General features: G+C 42.9%; 1 protein-coding gene across 7 annotated transcripts in view; it reads left to right on the top strand.

Moving 5' to 3' along the window:
• The window catches only part of ARMC1 (armadillo repeat containing 1), a 45,111-nt gene extending 29,013 nt beyond the window's left edge, over positions 1-16,098 (top strand). For 6 of the 7 annotated variants that reach the window (XM_053245463.1, XM_053245460.1, XM_053245464.1 and 3 more), the window contains exons 4-7: positions 1,705-1,894; positions 10,161-10,277; positions 10,360-10,434; positions 13,768-16,098. In XM_053245463.1, coding sequence (XP_053101438.1) covers positions 1,705-1,894; positions 10,161-10,277; positions 10,360-10,434; positions 13,768-13,959 — 574 coding nt within the window. In that variant the 3' untranslated portion in view covers positions 13,960-16,098. Of the gene's footprint in view, positions 1-1,704; positions 1,895-10,160; positions 10,278-10,359; positions 10,435-13,307; positions 13,445-13,767 lie in introns of all 7 variants that reach the window. The other variant, XM_053245465.1, reaches the window with a different exon arrangement.
• The last annotated feature ends 1,067 nt before the right edge of the window (positions 16,099-17,165 follow it).

Raw genomic sequence — 17,165 nt, 5'->3', positions numbered from 1 at the left:
GCTTTGGCTCTGCAAAGCAAGAGTTACTGAATGGAGTTGCACAAGGCTTCAGTGCTCTTTAACATCTACATTAAACCTTTGGGAGAGATCAGCAGGAGATTTGGTGCAGTGTGGTTATCAATATTAAGACCCAAATCTATTTCTCCCTATCAACTCCACCAGGAAATGGCATAACTTCCCTAAATGCCTACCTAGAGGTGGTAATGGGCTGGATGAGGGATACAGAACTGAAGTTGAATCCAGATAAGACGGAGGTATTGATGAGGTGGGGGGCGGGATCAAGACCCGAGAGATGGTTTACATCTGCCTGTTCTCAGTGGGGTTACATTCCCCCTGAAAGTTCAGTTACTTAGTTGGGAGTGCTCCTGGATCCAGAATTCTCTCTGGTTTCTCAGGTTGAGGCAGTGGCCAGGAGTGCTTTTTATCAGCTTCAGCTGATACATCAGCTATACCCATTTCTGGAGATAAATGACCTTAAAACAGTGCTACTTATGCTGGTGACCTCCAGGTTTGACTACTGTAATGCATGTGTGTGGGACTGCCCTTGTACATAGTCTGGAAACTAAAACTGGTACAGAATGCAGTCAAACGCCACAGCTGAACCAGTTAAATACTGCCGGGGGGGACGGACTCTGTTGCTTTGGGGGCCCTTTCTGCAGCATGGAGCCTCTCATCAGTCGGAGGGCTCTGCTGTGCCACCGCCACACCTTCTTCTCAGTGGGGAAGGCCGGGCCAGCTCATTTGCTGCTACTGCCACCGCCACCCCCTTCCTCTTCCCCCAGCTTGCTCCTCTTCCACTCCTCCTCCTCTGTGGCTTGTGGTGGGTCACCTTAAAACAGACTCTTCGACCCTCCTTGCTCCTCTTCTCCCCTCCTCCTCCGTGGCCTGTGGCGCCACCTTAAAACAGACTGCTGAGCCTGGCCTCATCGAAGCATCCTCGTTGCACCCCATTGTTGGCCTCTGCGGCCACCGCCTCCTCTTGCTCAGCAGCCTGCTTCACCTCCAAGCGTGTAAACATTGCATCAGCATGGAAGCTGCAAGCGGCAAAAATACAACCTTTAAAATGTACCCGCTGTGGCATTTCTACATGAAATTATGGTAAAAAGAATTGCACTGGCTGCCGATAGGTTTCTGAGCAAAATACAAAATGCTAGTCATTACCTATCAAGCCCTGAACAGCTTAGGTCCAGGGTACTTAAGAGACTGCCTTCATTGTCATGAACCCTGCTGTCTATTAAGATAATCTGGGGAGGTCTGGTTACAGTTGACACTGGTGGCGATTCAGGACTGGGCCTTCTCTGTGGCTGCCCCAGGGCTTTGGAATACACTCCCTGTCAAAATAAGAGCTTTTCCATCTTTGATTGCTTTAAAAAGACCCTTAAGACACATTTGTTTTCTCAGGATTTTAATTAAAATTAATTTTGAACTATTTAACTTTTTTAATCCTATGAAATCATTTCAATTATTTCACTCTGTGAATTGTTTTATTGTTTTTATTCTGTGAAAGTGTGTGATTATATATATATATATATATATATATATATATATATATATATATAGAGTAATTTGCATTGTGTATACCACCTAGAGATGTATATCAGGCAGTATATAAATATAACAGATAAATAAAATTCCTGTTTAGCCTGTCTCTGGGGGAAAAATTGGAAGATAAATCCATACAAATCTCAATTTATTTTGCCTTAGGACTACAACACCAGGAGAGACGAAACTGTTAGCTTCTGAAATCTATGATATTCTTCAGTCTTCAAGCATGTCTGATACGGACACTGCGAATGAGATGAATTCTCGGCGTCGGAAAGCCCAGTTTTTCCTGGGAAGCACAAATAAACGCGCTAAAACGGTGGTTTTACATATAGATGGCCTTGATGATTCGGTAAGGAATTCGTACCTTAAAAAAATATATCTGTAACCTGCCTGGGGTAAAAGGTATGGGAGGGTGACTATTTTCTGTAACCATATTTCAAACATACAACTTGGAACCCTATGAGCTAAATGCCATAAATGTAGTAACCTGTTTTAAGACTGTCTTACAAGTTCGTTAGATGACAGGGACACACATAAGTTGCTTTTAGCAAATAACGCTGCATTAATTTAAATTTCAGAATGGTTTTGTGGTGTGTCGATTAGCATGGGAAACAGCAAATTACCAGTTCCCAGAACATGCCTGTATTCTAGTATTGGGATGGCTATGTCAACATGGGGCATATCAACAGGGCCCACTAACATCAGCATGTTCCACCTTGTGGTTCCAAACCAAACATCTGTAACCAACATAGCAGTACCGGCACCAGAAGCTGGGCACACAGGTGCCCTCCAGAAGCCGATGGTTTGACATTTTCCATGCTGTGTGAAGCCACCCAGAATATAGAGGCTTGGATTCTAAGTTTTGTGAGTGGGACTCCATCATAGAATGAGGCTTTCAGCTCCTTTCACCTGAAAAGTAGGAATGTGCGTGGAACAGCATTTGTGTTCCGTTCCTAGATCAGAATTTATTTATTTTATTTTTATTTTTACATTTCTATACCGTATTTCGTTAAAAGAAAACCCCAATGGAACACAAATGTCCTGGATCGTACTGTTAAGCTGGTTGTTCTGTCAGAAGGACTCCATTCTAACTCAGAATGTTCCGTGCAACATTTTGGACTCTGAAATGGTGCTCTTCAGGCCTCTGTGCACACGCAACAGCCTTTTGTATAGTGGGGTTGACCATGCTAATGGCTGCCATTCATGTGCAGAGGCCAGAAAAGCAGCATTTCGGTGTCCAAAATGGTGCTCGGAACGTTCCAACTCCTAACGGGGTCGTTCCATTCGGAGCTCAGAACAGGCCCTTCATTTGAAGGGTGTGTTTTCTGAGCTCGGAACACTCGAAATGGCCTGTTTTGCTGACATTGTTTTGACCATGAACCGTTCTGCACATCCCTACTGAAAAGTGCCCCTTGAGAGTTGGGAGACCCTCTTGGAACACTGTGTGTGTGTGTGTGTGTGTGTGTGTGTGTGTGTGTGTGTGTGAGAGAGAGAGAGAGAGAGAGAGAGAGAGAGAGAGAGAGAGAGAGAGAGAGAGAGAGAGAGAGAGAGAGATGCAAGGGGCAGCAACGGGACGTTGCTGAAAACGGGCTGCTGCCTCATGCTAATAATTGCCTTCCACATCCTTAATGGCACATTTGCATCCCAGCCCTAGTGTATTCGGTTAGGTGTGTATAGCGGCTTTTAATGCCAATTCTATTCATGTTCTGGTTTGGCAGCAAGTGGTACTCTCAGTATTTGAATGGACTTATTGGTCTAGCTATAGTCAAATGCCTGTTTCACAATTGTCCTTTTAAAATCAAGAGACATTCTGTGTTGTTTATCTTTTTACAGAACAGTCCTAAGAAAACACTGAATTTCCTTAGCTGGCTTTTTGTGACCTCTTTTCTCATTGTCTGAGATTTCTTTGGCTATCGGATAACCGTTGTGATAATGAGGTCTCAGTGGAGTCTTTATGCAATGTCAGAATAACTTCTATAAATTTATCCTCCATTCCCCTGCAGAGAACACCCCAGGGCCATGTTTGCCTTTTTATGGCTGCCAAACAGCATGTAAGACTGTTTGAGCATGTTAACCACAAGTGCCCTTAGGTCTCTGTGTCTCAGTTTCGTAGCCATTCTAAATGATCGGACCTGATCTTCTGCTGTTCTGGCTTACGTTTTTGCTAAGTAAGCCTGTTGGAGAACCAGGTCTGTGTACATCCCATCTTTTCTAATAAAGTCAGCTGCAGTTAATCTAATGAATAATGAGCATACATGCACACCTCTCCTCTTCTCTTTTTTCCTGGGGTCACTATTTTGCTTTTTGCTGCCTCTTCCTTAGGTAGGTTTAATCAGTTCCAGTAATTTGTCCCTATTATGTTTACTGACTCAATGGCTTATTTATTTGCCCATCACTGTCTCTTAAGTTTTCCTAAACCCAGAAAAAATGCTGCCTGTTTCTCTTTTGCCTGCCAATTTAAGTACACATTACACTGTAAATGGTCTGAGGTCAGCACATCGTAAGACTGCCTGTGTGCTTTCCTAAACAGAGCTAATGCAGATCCTTGCAATTTCACTCCTTCATGTGAAGGCAAGGATGTTCATTTCCAGCAGCCAATGTAGAGTAAGACATGCTTAACTTCTTTAAGTTAAGACTTCTTCCCCTACCTGGTAGCATACCGCCATATTTTCTCAAGTATGGGGTGGGGAGGTACATATAACGGGGACCAGTAACAGATGCTAACTGGGGGGAAGAGGCACCTTACAAAGTGATGGCTCTTCTGTATTTAGGAGGGGGAAAGTTACTGTCCCTGTTCAACCCAGAATGGCATCTGTATAGTGGCTGTTGCTAGCGTTTAGCATGTGTTTGACTAGAAGTGTTTGACTAGAAGTGTGGGCACTATAAGATATTCCTCTTAGGGGATGGAGCCACTCTGGGAAGAACATCTAGGTTCCAAGTTCCCTCCCTGGCATCTCCCAATATAGGGATGAGAGAGATTCCTGCCTATAACCTTGGAGAAGCCACTGCCAGTCTGTGTAGACCAGCCCTGCTCAACTTAGGACCCTCATCTGTTTATGGACTACAACTCCCATAATTCCCAGCCACAGTGGTCAGTAGCCAGGGATTATGGGAGTTGTAGGCCAGCATCTTCAGAAGGGCCGAATTTGAGCAGCCCTGGTGTAGACAATACTGAGCAAGGTGGACTGATGGTCTGAGACAGTATATGGCAGCTTCCTATGTTATGAGCCTATTTGAGAAAGAGAACCATCTTATTTTTTTCCCCTTTGAGGATTTTTTTGGTTGAAAAGTGGTACATAAAGTTTCCTAATTTATTTTAAAAAGTGGTGTTCCCTGACCATCTCTGTTCAAAGGCTCCTTGTCTTTTGCTTTGTGCACAGAGTTTGATGTCATGTCACCTCAAGTCTGTGAAGGTGAATGGAAAGCACTGTTTGTAAATCACTTTGACTTTCAAGTGCCGGCACTGTCTTAAACTATTGTCAGCACTGCAGCAATTTTGAGTTTTGGAGAGATGTTTCTAACATGGACATTGACACTCATCCATGAAATCTTATGACTGTAAAGCTTTGACAGGTTTTGTTTTTGGTTTTTATTAGTATGTACAGGTGAAACTCGGAAAATTAGAATATCGTGCAAAAGTCCATTAATTTCAGTAATGCAAATTAAAAGGTGAAACTGATATATGAGACAGACGCATTACATGCAAAGCGAGATAAGTCAACCCTTAATTTGTTATAATTGTGATGATCATGGCGTACAGCTCATGAAAACCCCAAATCCACAATCTCAGAAAATTAGAATATTACATGGAACCAAGAAGACAAGGATTGAAGAATAGAACAATATCGGACCTCTGAAAAGTATAAGCATGCATATGTATTCAGTACTTGGTTTGGGCCCATTTTGCAGCAATTACTGCCTCAATGCGGCGTGGCATGGATGCTATCAGCCTGTGGCACTGATGAGGTGTTATGGAAGACCAGGATGCTTTATTAGCGGCCTTCAGCTCTTCTGCATTGTTTGGTCTCATGTCTCTCATCCTTCTCTTGGCAGTGCCCCATAGATTCTCTATGGGGTCAGGTCAGGCGAGTTTGCTGGCCAATCAAGCACAGTACACTGTATACTTTTCAGAGGTCCGATATTGTTCTATTCTACAATCCTTGTCTTCTTGGTTCCATGTAATATTCTAATTTTCTGGGATTGTGGATTTGGGGTTTTCATGAGCTGTACGCCATGATCATCACAATGATAACAAATTAAGGCTTGACTTATCTTGCTTTGCATGTAATGCGTCTGTCTCATATATGTTTCACATTTTAATTTGCATTACTGAAATTAATGGACTTTTGCATGATATTCTAATTTTCCGAGTTTCACCTGTATAGTCTCTCTCTCTCAGTCTCGTGTGCGTACTTAACTTTTAGTTAAGAAGACTTTACGAAAAACCAAAATAAGCTGTTTCAGGTCCAGACAAAACTCCTAAAGTATAACTGAGTATCTGTATTTTGAATTCCACAGTAATAATGCACAATATGTAACTTTTCACTGAAAGAGTCATAGGAAGCTGCCGCATACTGAGTCAGACCATTCATCTGTCTAGCTCAGTATTGTCTTCACAGACTAGCAGCGACTTTTCCGAGGTTGCAGACAGGAATCTCTCTCAGCCCTGTCTTGGAGATGCCAGGGAGGGAACTTGAAACCTTTTGCTCTTCCCAGAGCAGCTCCATCTCCTGAGGGGAATATTACACTTCTAGTCGCCCATTCATATGCAACCAGGGCAGACCCTGCTTAGCTAAGGGGACAAGTCATGCTTGCTACCATAAGGGCAGCTTCCCTCTCCATGTTTATAGCTCTTTGTATAACTAGCAATATACTTTAATGGACAGAGAGAACATTTTGTTATCATTCCTGCTAGCTCTGTCATTAACAAATCATTATCCTTTATTTGTCAATGATCTGACATGACCATTATTGAGGTTTCCAAAACAATTATTTAACATAGATTCTGACTTTGAGTGCGTGTTGGTGTTGGTGGTGTTAATTTATTCAATTTCTATACCACCCTTCCAAAAATGGCTCAGGGTGGTTTGCACAGAGAAATAACAAACAAGATGGACCCCTGTCCCCAAAGGGCTCACTTTCTAAAAAGAAACATAAGATAGACACCAGCAACAGTCACTGGAGGTACTGTGCTGGGGGTGGATAGGGCCAGTTACTCTCCCCCTGCTAAATAAAGAGAATCACCATGTTAAAACTTGGCCTCTTTCCCAAGTTAGCAGGGGTTATGTATACGTATGTGTGCTACTTTGGACAGAAGCCTTAATAATTGCAGTAGTCTGGTTTGTTTGGCAATAATCAAATGCAGTTCTTTTTTCCCTTCTGATTTTTCAAAATGTCTAGGAAAATCTCCTTTTAAACTTCTGCTCCTACTAAGGACTTGAAACAAAAATTTGAAATTCAGATGCCAGGGTCTAAAGAACCAGATGACTAGTCTACATGCCCAAAGGAGCTTGGGATTTGCAGTTTCCCCCTGAAACTGGACGGTGTGTTTTAAAAACAGTTTGTGATATGCTAGGAGGTTCTAAGATCCCACTGAACATGCACAAGCTTTTCTTCTGTACCCACAATAGCTCTTTACACCCTAGCCATAGAATTCTGAGTTACAAAAGAAATGCATGATTGGTCTCTATTGCTCATGGCATTTTTCTTATTGCAATGGTTTACTTGTGATATCTGTGTGGATAGAGGCTTTGGACATGAGATCAAAATATATGTTTTAATTGTAAAACGCCCTGAGCCATTTTGGAAGGACGGTATAAAAACTGAATGAATGAATGTTGGGTTCCTCCTAACTATGTAGGCGCTTCTTTTTAATGCCTTGCTTTCTAGGCTTGTGGTGGGAAAAGCATCAGTCTGTTCTGATCCTCTTCACAACCCCACCACTTCAACTTCATCGTAAAATGACTGCCAAACTTACTCTGTGTGGTAGGGAAAGTGCTGGCCATCTGAACAATCTCTCATTTTGTATATAGACAACTTGATATTGCCTTTAATTGTTTTCTTCGCATGATTGGTGATGGTTTTTATTCAAAAGCATTAGTGCTTTGTTTTTCCAGTTTTGTTTTGTTTGAGAGGCCTCAGCTTTTTGATGGTGAAGCTTTTGTTAAAGTATATTATTTCAGGGTAGTATTTGTTTTGAGAAGGCTATTAAATGGGCAGAATTACAGATGGAAAATGTATGTTTTTGCATGCTTGGAAAAATACCTGGGATCTTTAAAAGCACAGAATCCCCAAGCAAAAGCCATTGCAGCTGGGGAGTCTGGGAGTTGTAGTCAACAACATCTGGGAACCCTTGGTAGAAGAAACACTGCTTGGGGATATGGGAGGGAATCTTCGTGCATGTGGTAGAGAGAGAGGGTTGACCCTGAGGCTCCCTCATTGGGGCAGGGCTATTCTTTGTACTTTACTATGCAATAGCCTGTTGTATTGTTTTGTATCTTTCCCCCCCCTGTAAGCTGTTTTTGTTTGCCTTGGCAACAAAAGCAGGGTATCGGATCCCCCCCCCCCAATAAATAAAATTAAAATATATGCATAAATGGCATAGGAACTGAGCCATTGTCTTGGTCACACACTCACTTGTGGAGAGGTATGTGGAAATTAGAACATGGTATTGATAGAGAGTGACCTGTGAATGACCCAGGACATGAAGCATACGTGTATGTTCAAAATTTCAGCAAGCTCTGAACTCACCTGGCTGTACTGAGACGCCTCTCATTTCCTCCAGAGTTGGAGGAAATCTTATAGGTTGTCCAGTCTCTCCATTGCCTTAATCTGCTGATGCTTGGAGGGGCCCTTGTAGAGACATAAGAAGGCCATAGGCCCATCTAGGTCCAATAACCTGCTTCATGCAGCGGCCAAGCAGGTGCAGAATCCCGCAAGTGAATTCTACCTTTCCCGTTGGTGCCTAGTCTCTCCATGGCCTTGCTCTGCTGATGTGATGTAAAACTCTCCAGACATGAGAACGTAGCCCTGTCCTTGTGCTAGCTCCAAGAGGCAACATGGCTTTATTGTTGACTTCAAACACTAGAAGGGCATTAAAGCACGCTGGGATAACGCAGCGCAGGTGCGAGTAGCATGGGTCAGTGTCGTGGTGTTGCACAGTAGGCCCTGTCACTTGCTTTCAGTGTTCAAGGCTCCCTTGTGCGTTTGTGAGCAGACATTTCCCTTTTGAAATCAGAGTTCAGTTTGTGCAGTGCAGTGATGTCCATGAGCTGCCACAGATGAGGTAGCTGAAGGATACAACAGCTGCTTTGATGCATTCAGTCAGTATGGATACAAGGTGTCTGATAAATAGCAACTTAAACACTAACTGCTCATCAATGAGCATTTCAGTCAGTCAGAACTTAACCACAGGGGACTGTTTAGCTGATCATACGGAGAAAAGCAGTCTTTGCTTTTCAGCACTTTCCCCTTATTACTCACAGTTGATTCCATCCTGGTTGGTCTTCAGAAAGGCAAGCAGAAATGTTATTGTTTAATTCTCTTATGGTTAATCCTTCACTTTCTTGTGTTAAGAAATGTCATTCTGCTCCTCTTCCTGTGCGGTCGCATTTTCTTTTAAGCATCTTGCGTGTGCGCTGTGTCAGTGTCCACACTTGTTGTGTACAGTGGGCCATGATTTCATTTGCCATGAGGGGTGTCTATTGGCAGGTTGGGGCGAGAGGAACCCCAACCTTTCCCTCCAGTTTGGAGCTAGGGAGGGGGTAGGTATTGTCCCTGCAATTGTGCTGTGCTCAGGTGTGCAGCTGAACTGTGGGGAAGATCCCCACTTTCCCAAGCTGAAGGAGAAGGCTGGAAGTTGCTGTTCAACAGTGCCCAGACACTCCAAACGCTGGAGAACCCTAGACCGCAACAACCCTCTGTTCTTTTCCCCAGCTCAATGTTTTCAGCTGGAGTGTAGGGCTGGAATCATCCCTGCAGTTACAGAAGCCCAGGTCAGCTATAAGCATGGCATCAACCAGTGTTCCCTGTAACATAAATTCCCAGATGTTGTTGACTAAAGTTAAAGTTGTGCCATCGAGTCAGTGTTGACTCCTGGCAACCACAGAGCCATGTAGTTTTCTTTGGTAGAATACAGGAGGGGTCTACCATTGCCATCTCCCACACAGTATGAGATGATGCCTTTCAGCATCTTCCATCACTGCTTCCCAATATAAGTGTTTCCCATATTCTTTAAAACATACCAGCAGGGATTCGAACCAGCAACCTCTTGCTCCCTAGGCAAGTTACTTCCCTGCTGCACCGTTAGGTGGCTTTGTTGTTGACTACAACTCCCATAGTCCTCAGCCAAAGGCAATTGCAGCTGGAGATTATGGGAATTATAGTCAACAGCGTCTGAAAATCCCTGTTACAGGGAACACTGGCCTCAACCTTCTTCTCCAGCCAAACCTGCAGCAGGGGGTTGTCTTTGACCTTGTTCAGAAGTGCAGCATCAGGCCAGGAGCAAGGGGAGAGGGAGGGTCCTGGTGGCCAGATCTTCTGGCTTGACTACCAAAGCCAGCCCAAAATGTATTGGTGGAATCTTGATTATTTATCATCTGTGTCTCAATTTTTAGTCCCGAAGAAATCTGTGTGAAGAAGCCTTGCTGAAAATTAAAGGAGTGATCAGCTTTACATTTCAAATGGCAGTTCAAAGATGTGTAGTCCGGATCAGATCAGATTTAAAAGCAGAGGTAGGTGTTTGGTTTTACATTATTTAATAGCAGATGGAGGCCTATTACCCTCGTCTTATGCTTTGTTTTTCATTTTGTGTAGGCATTGGCAACAGCAATAGCATCAACCAAAGTCATGAAAGCCCAGCAAGTTGTGAAAAGTGAAAGTGGTGAAGAGGTGAGAGAACCATTGCTGTTAGCAGCAGTGGCAGTAAAAACAGTCCATTCATTGGGTGTCACAGTAATTCCATGGGTGCATACATGAAACTCCACGTGTACAGGGGCTCTAATTTCTGCTTAGAAACAAGGGAATGCAGCCTCCATAAAGGAGCAGTGAGTGTGTGCATACATACAGGATATCTCTCCTTCTCAACAGGAAGAGAAGCTTTCTGTTGTATAAGATTTGCCCTTATGCAAATCTATGGTGCGGCCACATCTGGAGTACTGCATACAGCTTTGATCATCGTATCTTAAGAAGGATATTGTAGAACTGGAAAAGGTGCAGAAGAGGGCAACCAAAATGATCAGGGGCCTGAAGCACCTTCCTTATGAGGCTAGGCTACAGCATCTGGGGCTCTTTACTTTGGAAAAGAGGCGACTAAGGGGAGACATGATCGAAGTGTATAAAATTATGCATGGAGTGGAGAGGGTGAACAGAGAGAATTTTCTCCCTCTCTCACAACACTAGAACCAGGGGTCACCCCATGAAACTGAAGGCTGGGAAATTTAGGACTGACAAGAGGAAGTACTTTTTCACACAGCACATAATTAATCTATGGAATTCTTTGCCATGGGATGTGGTGATAGCCACCAGCTTGGATGGCTTTAAAAGGGGCTTAGATTAATTCATTGTGGACAGGTTTATCAGTGGCTACTAGTCTGGTGGTTGTGGGCCATCTCCAGCCTCAGAGGCACAATGCCTCTCAATACCAGTTGCAGGGGAGCAACAGCAGGGGAGAGGGCATGCACATACCTCTTGCCTGTGGGCTTCCCAGAGGCATCTGGTGGGCTACTGTGTGAAACAGGATGCTGGACTAGATGGGCCTTGTACCTGATTCAGCTGGGCTGTTCTTATGTTCTTAAGCTTCTGCATGTGTAGAGCTTTTTATGCCAGTTCTGTGTGGAAAGTTTGATAGAAGCAAAGATGGACTTAGGCTTAGCAATGCAAAATTTGCTATTCCAAATGTTTGGTATAGGAGAGTCATCGTTTGACAACAAGAGATATAAAATAGCCCAGTGCAATCAAGTTATTATCCAACACTTGCTTGGTTAGAACAGGCCTTGGCAAATTTTCTTTGGCTGCAAGAGCCAGTCCCAAAATTAGGAGTCGGACAAGGGACTCTTGACAAAATTACTGGATTTACTGATGTCTGTTGTGGTGGGGGAGAGTAAACGGGCTTCTCTTTAACATCCTTAAACAGAAATTGGGCTGCCTGGGACAAATAAAGAATTTATTAAATAACTGTACCTCTGATTTTCCTAGTCTAGGCACCATGGTTTCCTGATGCCTGGAATTTGTGAAGCCCTGAATTAGATAATATGCAGTCTTTCAAGCTGCATTGATACATTAAGCAAAACCTTCAGGGAAATTGGTCAGTTCTTTAAAAAGCATGGCCCAAAAATAAATAAATAAACCCCTGCAGCTTGTGGGTGAGGGCAGTGGTGGCTGGTGGTTCCTGGGACGGGGGTGGGGGCAGGTGATGGGTGGAGCTACAGGTAGTGAGAGGTGGAGCCAATTGTGGACAGCTACGAGGCTGGAGCTAGGACTAGGAGAGTGCCTTAGCAATAACTGGCAAAGTGTAGATTTGTACCTAGTAGGATCAAAAGACAAACACACACACAAATCTCAGTTGCTCACCAGCAGGGATACAGAGAAATATGGAAAACATCAACTGCTTTATTGTGCTTAACAGGACTGCAGTAGTGTGTAGATTTGTATCTAACATGGCAGGATCAAAACACAAGCACGCACACACACAGAGGAAAAGAACTGCACAAGCCACAAGTAAAGCACAGACAAGCTACAAAAGGCTGCTTCTGTGGAGAGTAAATGCATTCTAAAGTCACCAGGGTAGCTCTGTCTCCCTGATTATTAAAAAAAAAAAGAATACTACTACTAATAAATAACATAGCAAGCATCCTGGCAAGCAACAAATGTGTGGTGGTGGTGTTTTTTAAATAGAGATCACTTGCTTAATCCTTGCCCAATGAACCATAACCCCCTGTGGACATATTATATTCAGAAAGAAACCTGGTTAGCTTTCTGCGTAGCAAATGGATTTTAAAAAATTATTTTATTTCCAACAGAATACATTCCTTTCTACACCACAACCACATGGAAAGCCACTTCTGCAATTATTTGAAAAGCAGCTTGGACTCAGAAATCCATGCATATGCTCTGAAAGAACTTTCTGGCTGCTTATGCCAGTTTCTAATCGAATTAGTCCAGTCTTACACTTTGCTCTTCCTTCCAGTGTTTTATGACATGTCATTTTGGGAATGGGCCATAATGCTTTGAATAAGATGAAATACTAGCAATAAAATACACACTGCTCTGCTCCAAAGACAAACTTCAAAATGTTTAGTGCATTTAAAGATTTAAAGTGTATTTAAAGATATCTTTAGTGCATAAACAATATTAAAATAACTTACAGATTTTTACACAAAACATGTAAGCTAAAACATAATGCTTTGCATACAGATCAGATCAGAGAGCACGGGAGAGAAAGCAGAGGTTGCATTCCTCCCCTCCAAACAAACACAACCAAAGGAAGATCAGACTTAACCACAGCCAGCCAGCCAGCCTACCTGCTCTCTAACCAAACTGGTGATCAGATTCTTCTGAGCAGCTAAAAGAAAAAGACTTCACCACTCTCCGGGCACTCTGATTGGCTGCTTGATGAGTCAATCAGCCTAGTCCCCCACTGATTGTTTTATAGGGCAGTCCAGGATCTACCACTTTGCAAAAACAAAAGTGAGCATGCTTATTGGCTCCTGACTTTTTAATATTAGTATTTTAAAAGATCTGGGGCTTTTCATTTGTTCTTTGAGGTTGGTGCTACCGTCGCCCACCTCACAACTCTTAAAGCAGCAGCAGGCTGCAGGCAAGAGCAGCAGGGAACAACAGAGGGAGGCAGTAGGCACACAAAATGGAGGCAGAGACAACATGGCTGACTGAGAAGTTTAAGGTGAGCGCCGACCACTTTGCCCATAGATAAGATCTGCCCCTGGGTGTGTATGTGTGTGTTTGCATGCTAGTTGTTTAGGTAAGATGATAATCAGTTAAAATATGTGATTGATTTATTTTTTTAAATTGCTGATCAAGTTATCTTTTTCTCAAGTGTTGCTATAAATCACCTGAGCTCTTAATAGTTGTTAGATAACTGCACAGGTTCAGAGTTTTTAAAAAGCAGTTGCATTAAGAGGTGAAGTTTAGAGCTGCTCAGCCTGTCAGCAAGTCCAGATTCTACAGTGATCCATTGCTGATGATCCCGTGTTCCCCATTAAACAGATGCTGGTTCCATTCCAAGATACTCCTGTAGAAGTGGAACAGAACACAGACCTCCCTGAGTATTTGCCAGAAGATGAAAGCCCTTCCAAGGAGCAAGACAAAGCTGTGTCCCGCGTTGGGTCACATCCAGAAGGTGCTGCCAGTTGGCTGAGCACAGCGGCAAACTTTCTTTCTAGGTCCTTCTATTGGTGACTTGGAGCTGAGGCTCAAGGACTGTGTGAACCGACAGGGGGGCCAGTTTTCCATTGATGTGGTGAACTGCCAAGTGCAATTTGCAATAAGTTATCACAAAAATTTTAGACTACACAAACGTATGCTGTGTTTTACATTTTATTGGACATTTTGGCTGTTCAGGCCAGTCAGAAGGATGGAGGCCTCAAATCAAGGTTTGTTCATTTCCCTGCCTTCTCCATACTAGTCCTTGTATATGTTTTATTATTCACGTTTTAATATGGGTCCACGACCAATCAAACCTGTTGAGTGCAAAAAGCTTTAAGTTACAATACATACTAACCATCCAGAGAGCCCATTCAACACAAATCTCAGGTCATCTGCACAATTATATTATTAGCTCTAATTTTGCATGGATTAAAATGCCTCTTTTTGGTTGTTTTTTGTTGGTTTTGCCTTATTTCAGATTATGTATTTCCTCCAGAAGCTCACTCTAGAAGGGAAAAACTCTTTGCCATTTATTATCTGTATTCAGCTTTGTCCAGAGCCAGTGTGTCATATTCCACTTGTTGCAATGCAAGGGAAATGCTTCAAAACTTGAACTTTATAGAGCCCTGAATTGTTTAAAAAAACAAAAAGCCAGCCCTTAACTGCTTGAGAAATCTGAATGAACTTCAGTAATGAGAGATTAGATATGTGTGCGTGTATTTATGGAATATAATCTGCTGTAAGAAAATGCTTGTAATGATGGCTGCGACTTAAATATGATCAAATACCAGTGACTGCAATTTAGCTTGGTTCATAAACTCTGGCTTCAAAAGTTATCACCTGTTTGGGTGATAGCTTCTTGCAGGCTTTGTCTGTGGTAGGAAGTGTGAAGTTGGCCTTATACAATTAACAAAAATTGTTTCCAATCAACCTGTTGGGAGCTGAAAACTTAAAATTTAGTGGGGAGGGGGGACTGAAATGCCTCATATGCCATAGTGCCACTCTCTTACACTTTCACCTTAAACTCTTGTTGCTTGGCAGAAATGATGTATTCTCCCTGTTGCCTTGGATATTCCACTATTTATGTTCTGTGACAACAGGCATAAGCTGTGGGGCAGTGTGAGACCTGGCCATAGGGCCAAGAACAGGGCAACAGCCAGTGTGTGCCTGATGTCAGGGGAAAGGTAGGCATCCTATATGAGAGAAAGAGTCCCTGAAAGGGCACTGACCTCATCTAGACACAATCAATCTATCTCCGGAGTTGGCTTCGTCCTGTGGTGCAGAGCATTTGAAATCTTAAATGTGCCTGGATCATCTGCTTAGCTTTCAGAAAGTCTAATAGAGGAACAGTTTTTCAGTAGGCAAAATATATTGAGTCCAGCAAAACAGTCGTGATACATTTCTCGGTCTCTTTAGAACACCTCCAGTACTGCTCCTGCACCACGGAAAATATTGCTGTGCAGCTGCGGTGTTCCTATAAAGCTGGCTCTACAGTGCTGCTTTATGTGGGGTGCTCCATACAATATTGGCTACATCAGTGACTTAAATATACCGAGGCTCAGCTTTACCCTTTGACGTTCTTACCGCTGTGTTTTGCACAGTAGCAGCAATTAAGTAGCATCCAGAAACTGTCATAGTAATGAAAACCAGTGTGCAGGGAGTGGGGAGTGTAAAATACCTACAGTTAAATCAAAGTTCACTTAAAGTCAGTGTCCTTTTTAAGATAAAGAGTGTACATTCAGATTAGATTATTTTTGTTTCTATTTTTTAATGTATCTAGTTGATTTGGTTGATGTTTACACGCACAGAATACAAGCTCTCTAAGGCATGTATTGCATTAAATATGTATTACTAAGCATATTGCTGTCTAGAATGTTACAATAATACCAAACGTGTTTGCAGAGCCCTCTGTTGTATAGCCATGGATGCAATGTTTACTTTTTGTTTAACATCTCTCTCTTTCTCCTGCATTTTGCATTTCCGCACACCCACTTATTACATGACACATCCCTTTGAATATTAATGGTTCAGTAAAAGTAGGTATTAAAACTTGTGTGTTCAATTTGTAGGTATGCTTTTGGGGGGAGGGGGGATCAGTATTGCAGGTTTCCTAGTTAAAGCATCTATAAAGAGCTTTTGAAATACTGTAAAATAAAAGTGTACTATAACTTACTAGTATTCTTTTGATTTTATAAGGAGTTCTGAGGGGTTCCCCCCCCCTTTAGGTCATGTGCTTTTTCATTTAGGAATTCATAAAACATAGGAAGCTGCCTCTTATACCGAATCAGACCATTGGTCCCTCTAGCTCATTATTGTCTACACAGACTTGCAGCGGCTTCTCCAAGGTTGCAGGAAGGAGTCTCTCTCAGCCTTATCTTGGAGATGCCAGGGAGGCAACTTGGAACCTAGATGCTCTTCCCAGAGTGGCACCGTCCCCTGAGGGGAATATCTTATGGTCTTCACACACATCTCCCATTCAGATGCAAACCAGGGTGGACCTTGCTTAGCAAAAGGGACAATTCATGCTCGCTACACAAGACCAAACAACACAGTCATAATTGGGATTACAAGTTTTTGTGGCTACACTGTGGGAAAACCTATTGTGGCGTGCATATACTGAAATGCGGCCATTTTCATGCAGACTGATGAGGAACTGTTATTTTTCCATGGAAGCCAAATTCGTTCCTCATAACTGTGAAGATAAACAGCAAAGTATGCTGCTGCTTAGCAGAAGCTGTGAGTATAGATATCTGCTGTATAACAGATAAAACTTTATTGAGCACTGTGCTATCCTTACTCCGTAGTTCTAGGACAGTAGTTCCCAACCTGGGGGCATCTAGATGTTGCTGAATTACAACTCCCATCAGCTGGAGCTACAATTTTTTGTGGCTGGGTATAATGGGAGCTGTAGTCCAGCAGTATCTGGAGGATCTCAGGTTGGGAACCATTGTTTGAGGCCATTGTGCCTTTCATACCTATTTGAATGAAATGACATGGTGTCATTGTTCTGAGAACCAGACAGATTGAGTGGTTAAGAGTTGGGCTCCCTCTCTGAGATTCCTGGATTCAAGGCTGTCTCTACCCATGGACTCATTGGGTAGCATCAGGACTAAGTTGGTCATGACTCGGCACCACTGAAATCAAGGTTTGTCTAGGATTCATCGAAGTCCCATTAATTTCAATGGCGTCTAGACTGGATGCTACCCATTGTGTGGCCTTGGAGAAATCACTGTCTCTCA

Source organism: Hemicordylus capensis, chromosome 4, assembly GCF_027244095.1.
Source record: "Hemicordylus capensis ecotype Gifberg chromosome 4, rHemCap1.1.pri, whole genome shotgun sequence".
Taxonomy (NCBI): Eukaryota; Metazoa; Chordata; class Lepidosauria; order Squamata; family Cordylidae; genus Hemicordylus; species Hemicordylus capensis.
The sequence above is the reverse complement of the archived record's forward strand: the minus strand, read 5'-3'. Positions and strand labels throughout refer to the sequence as shown.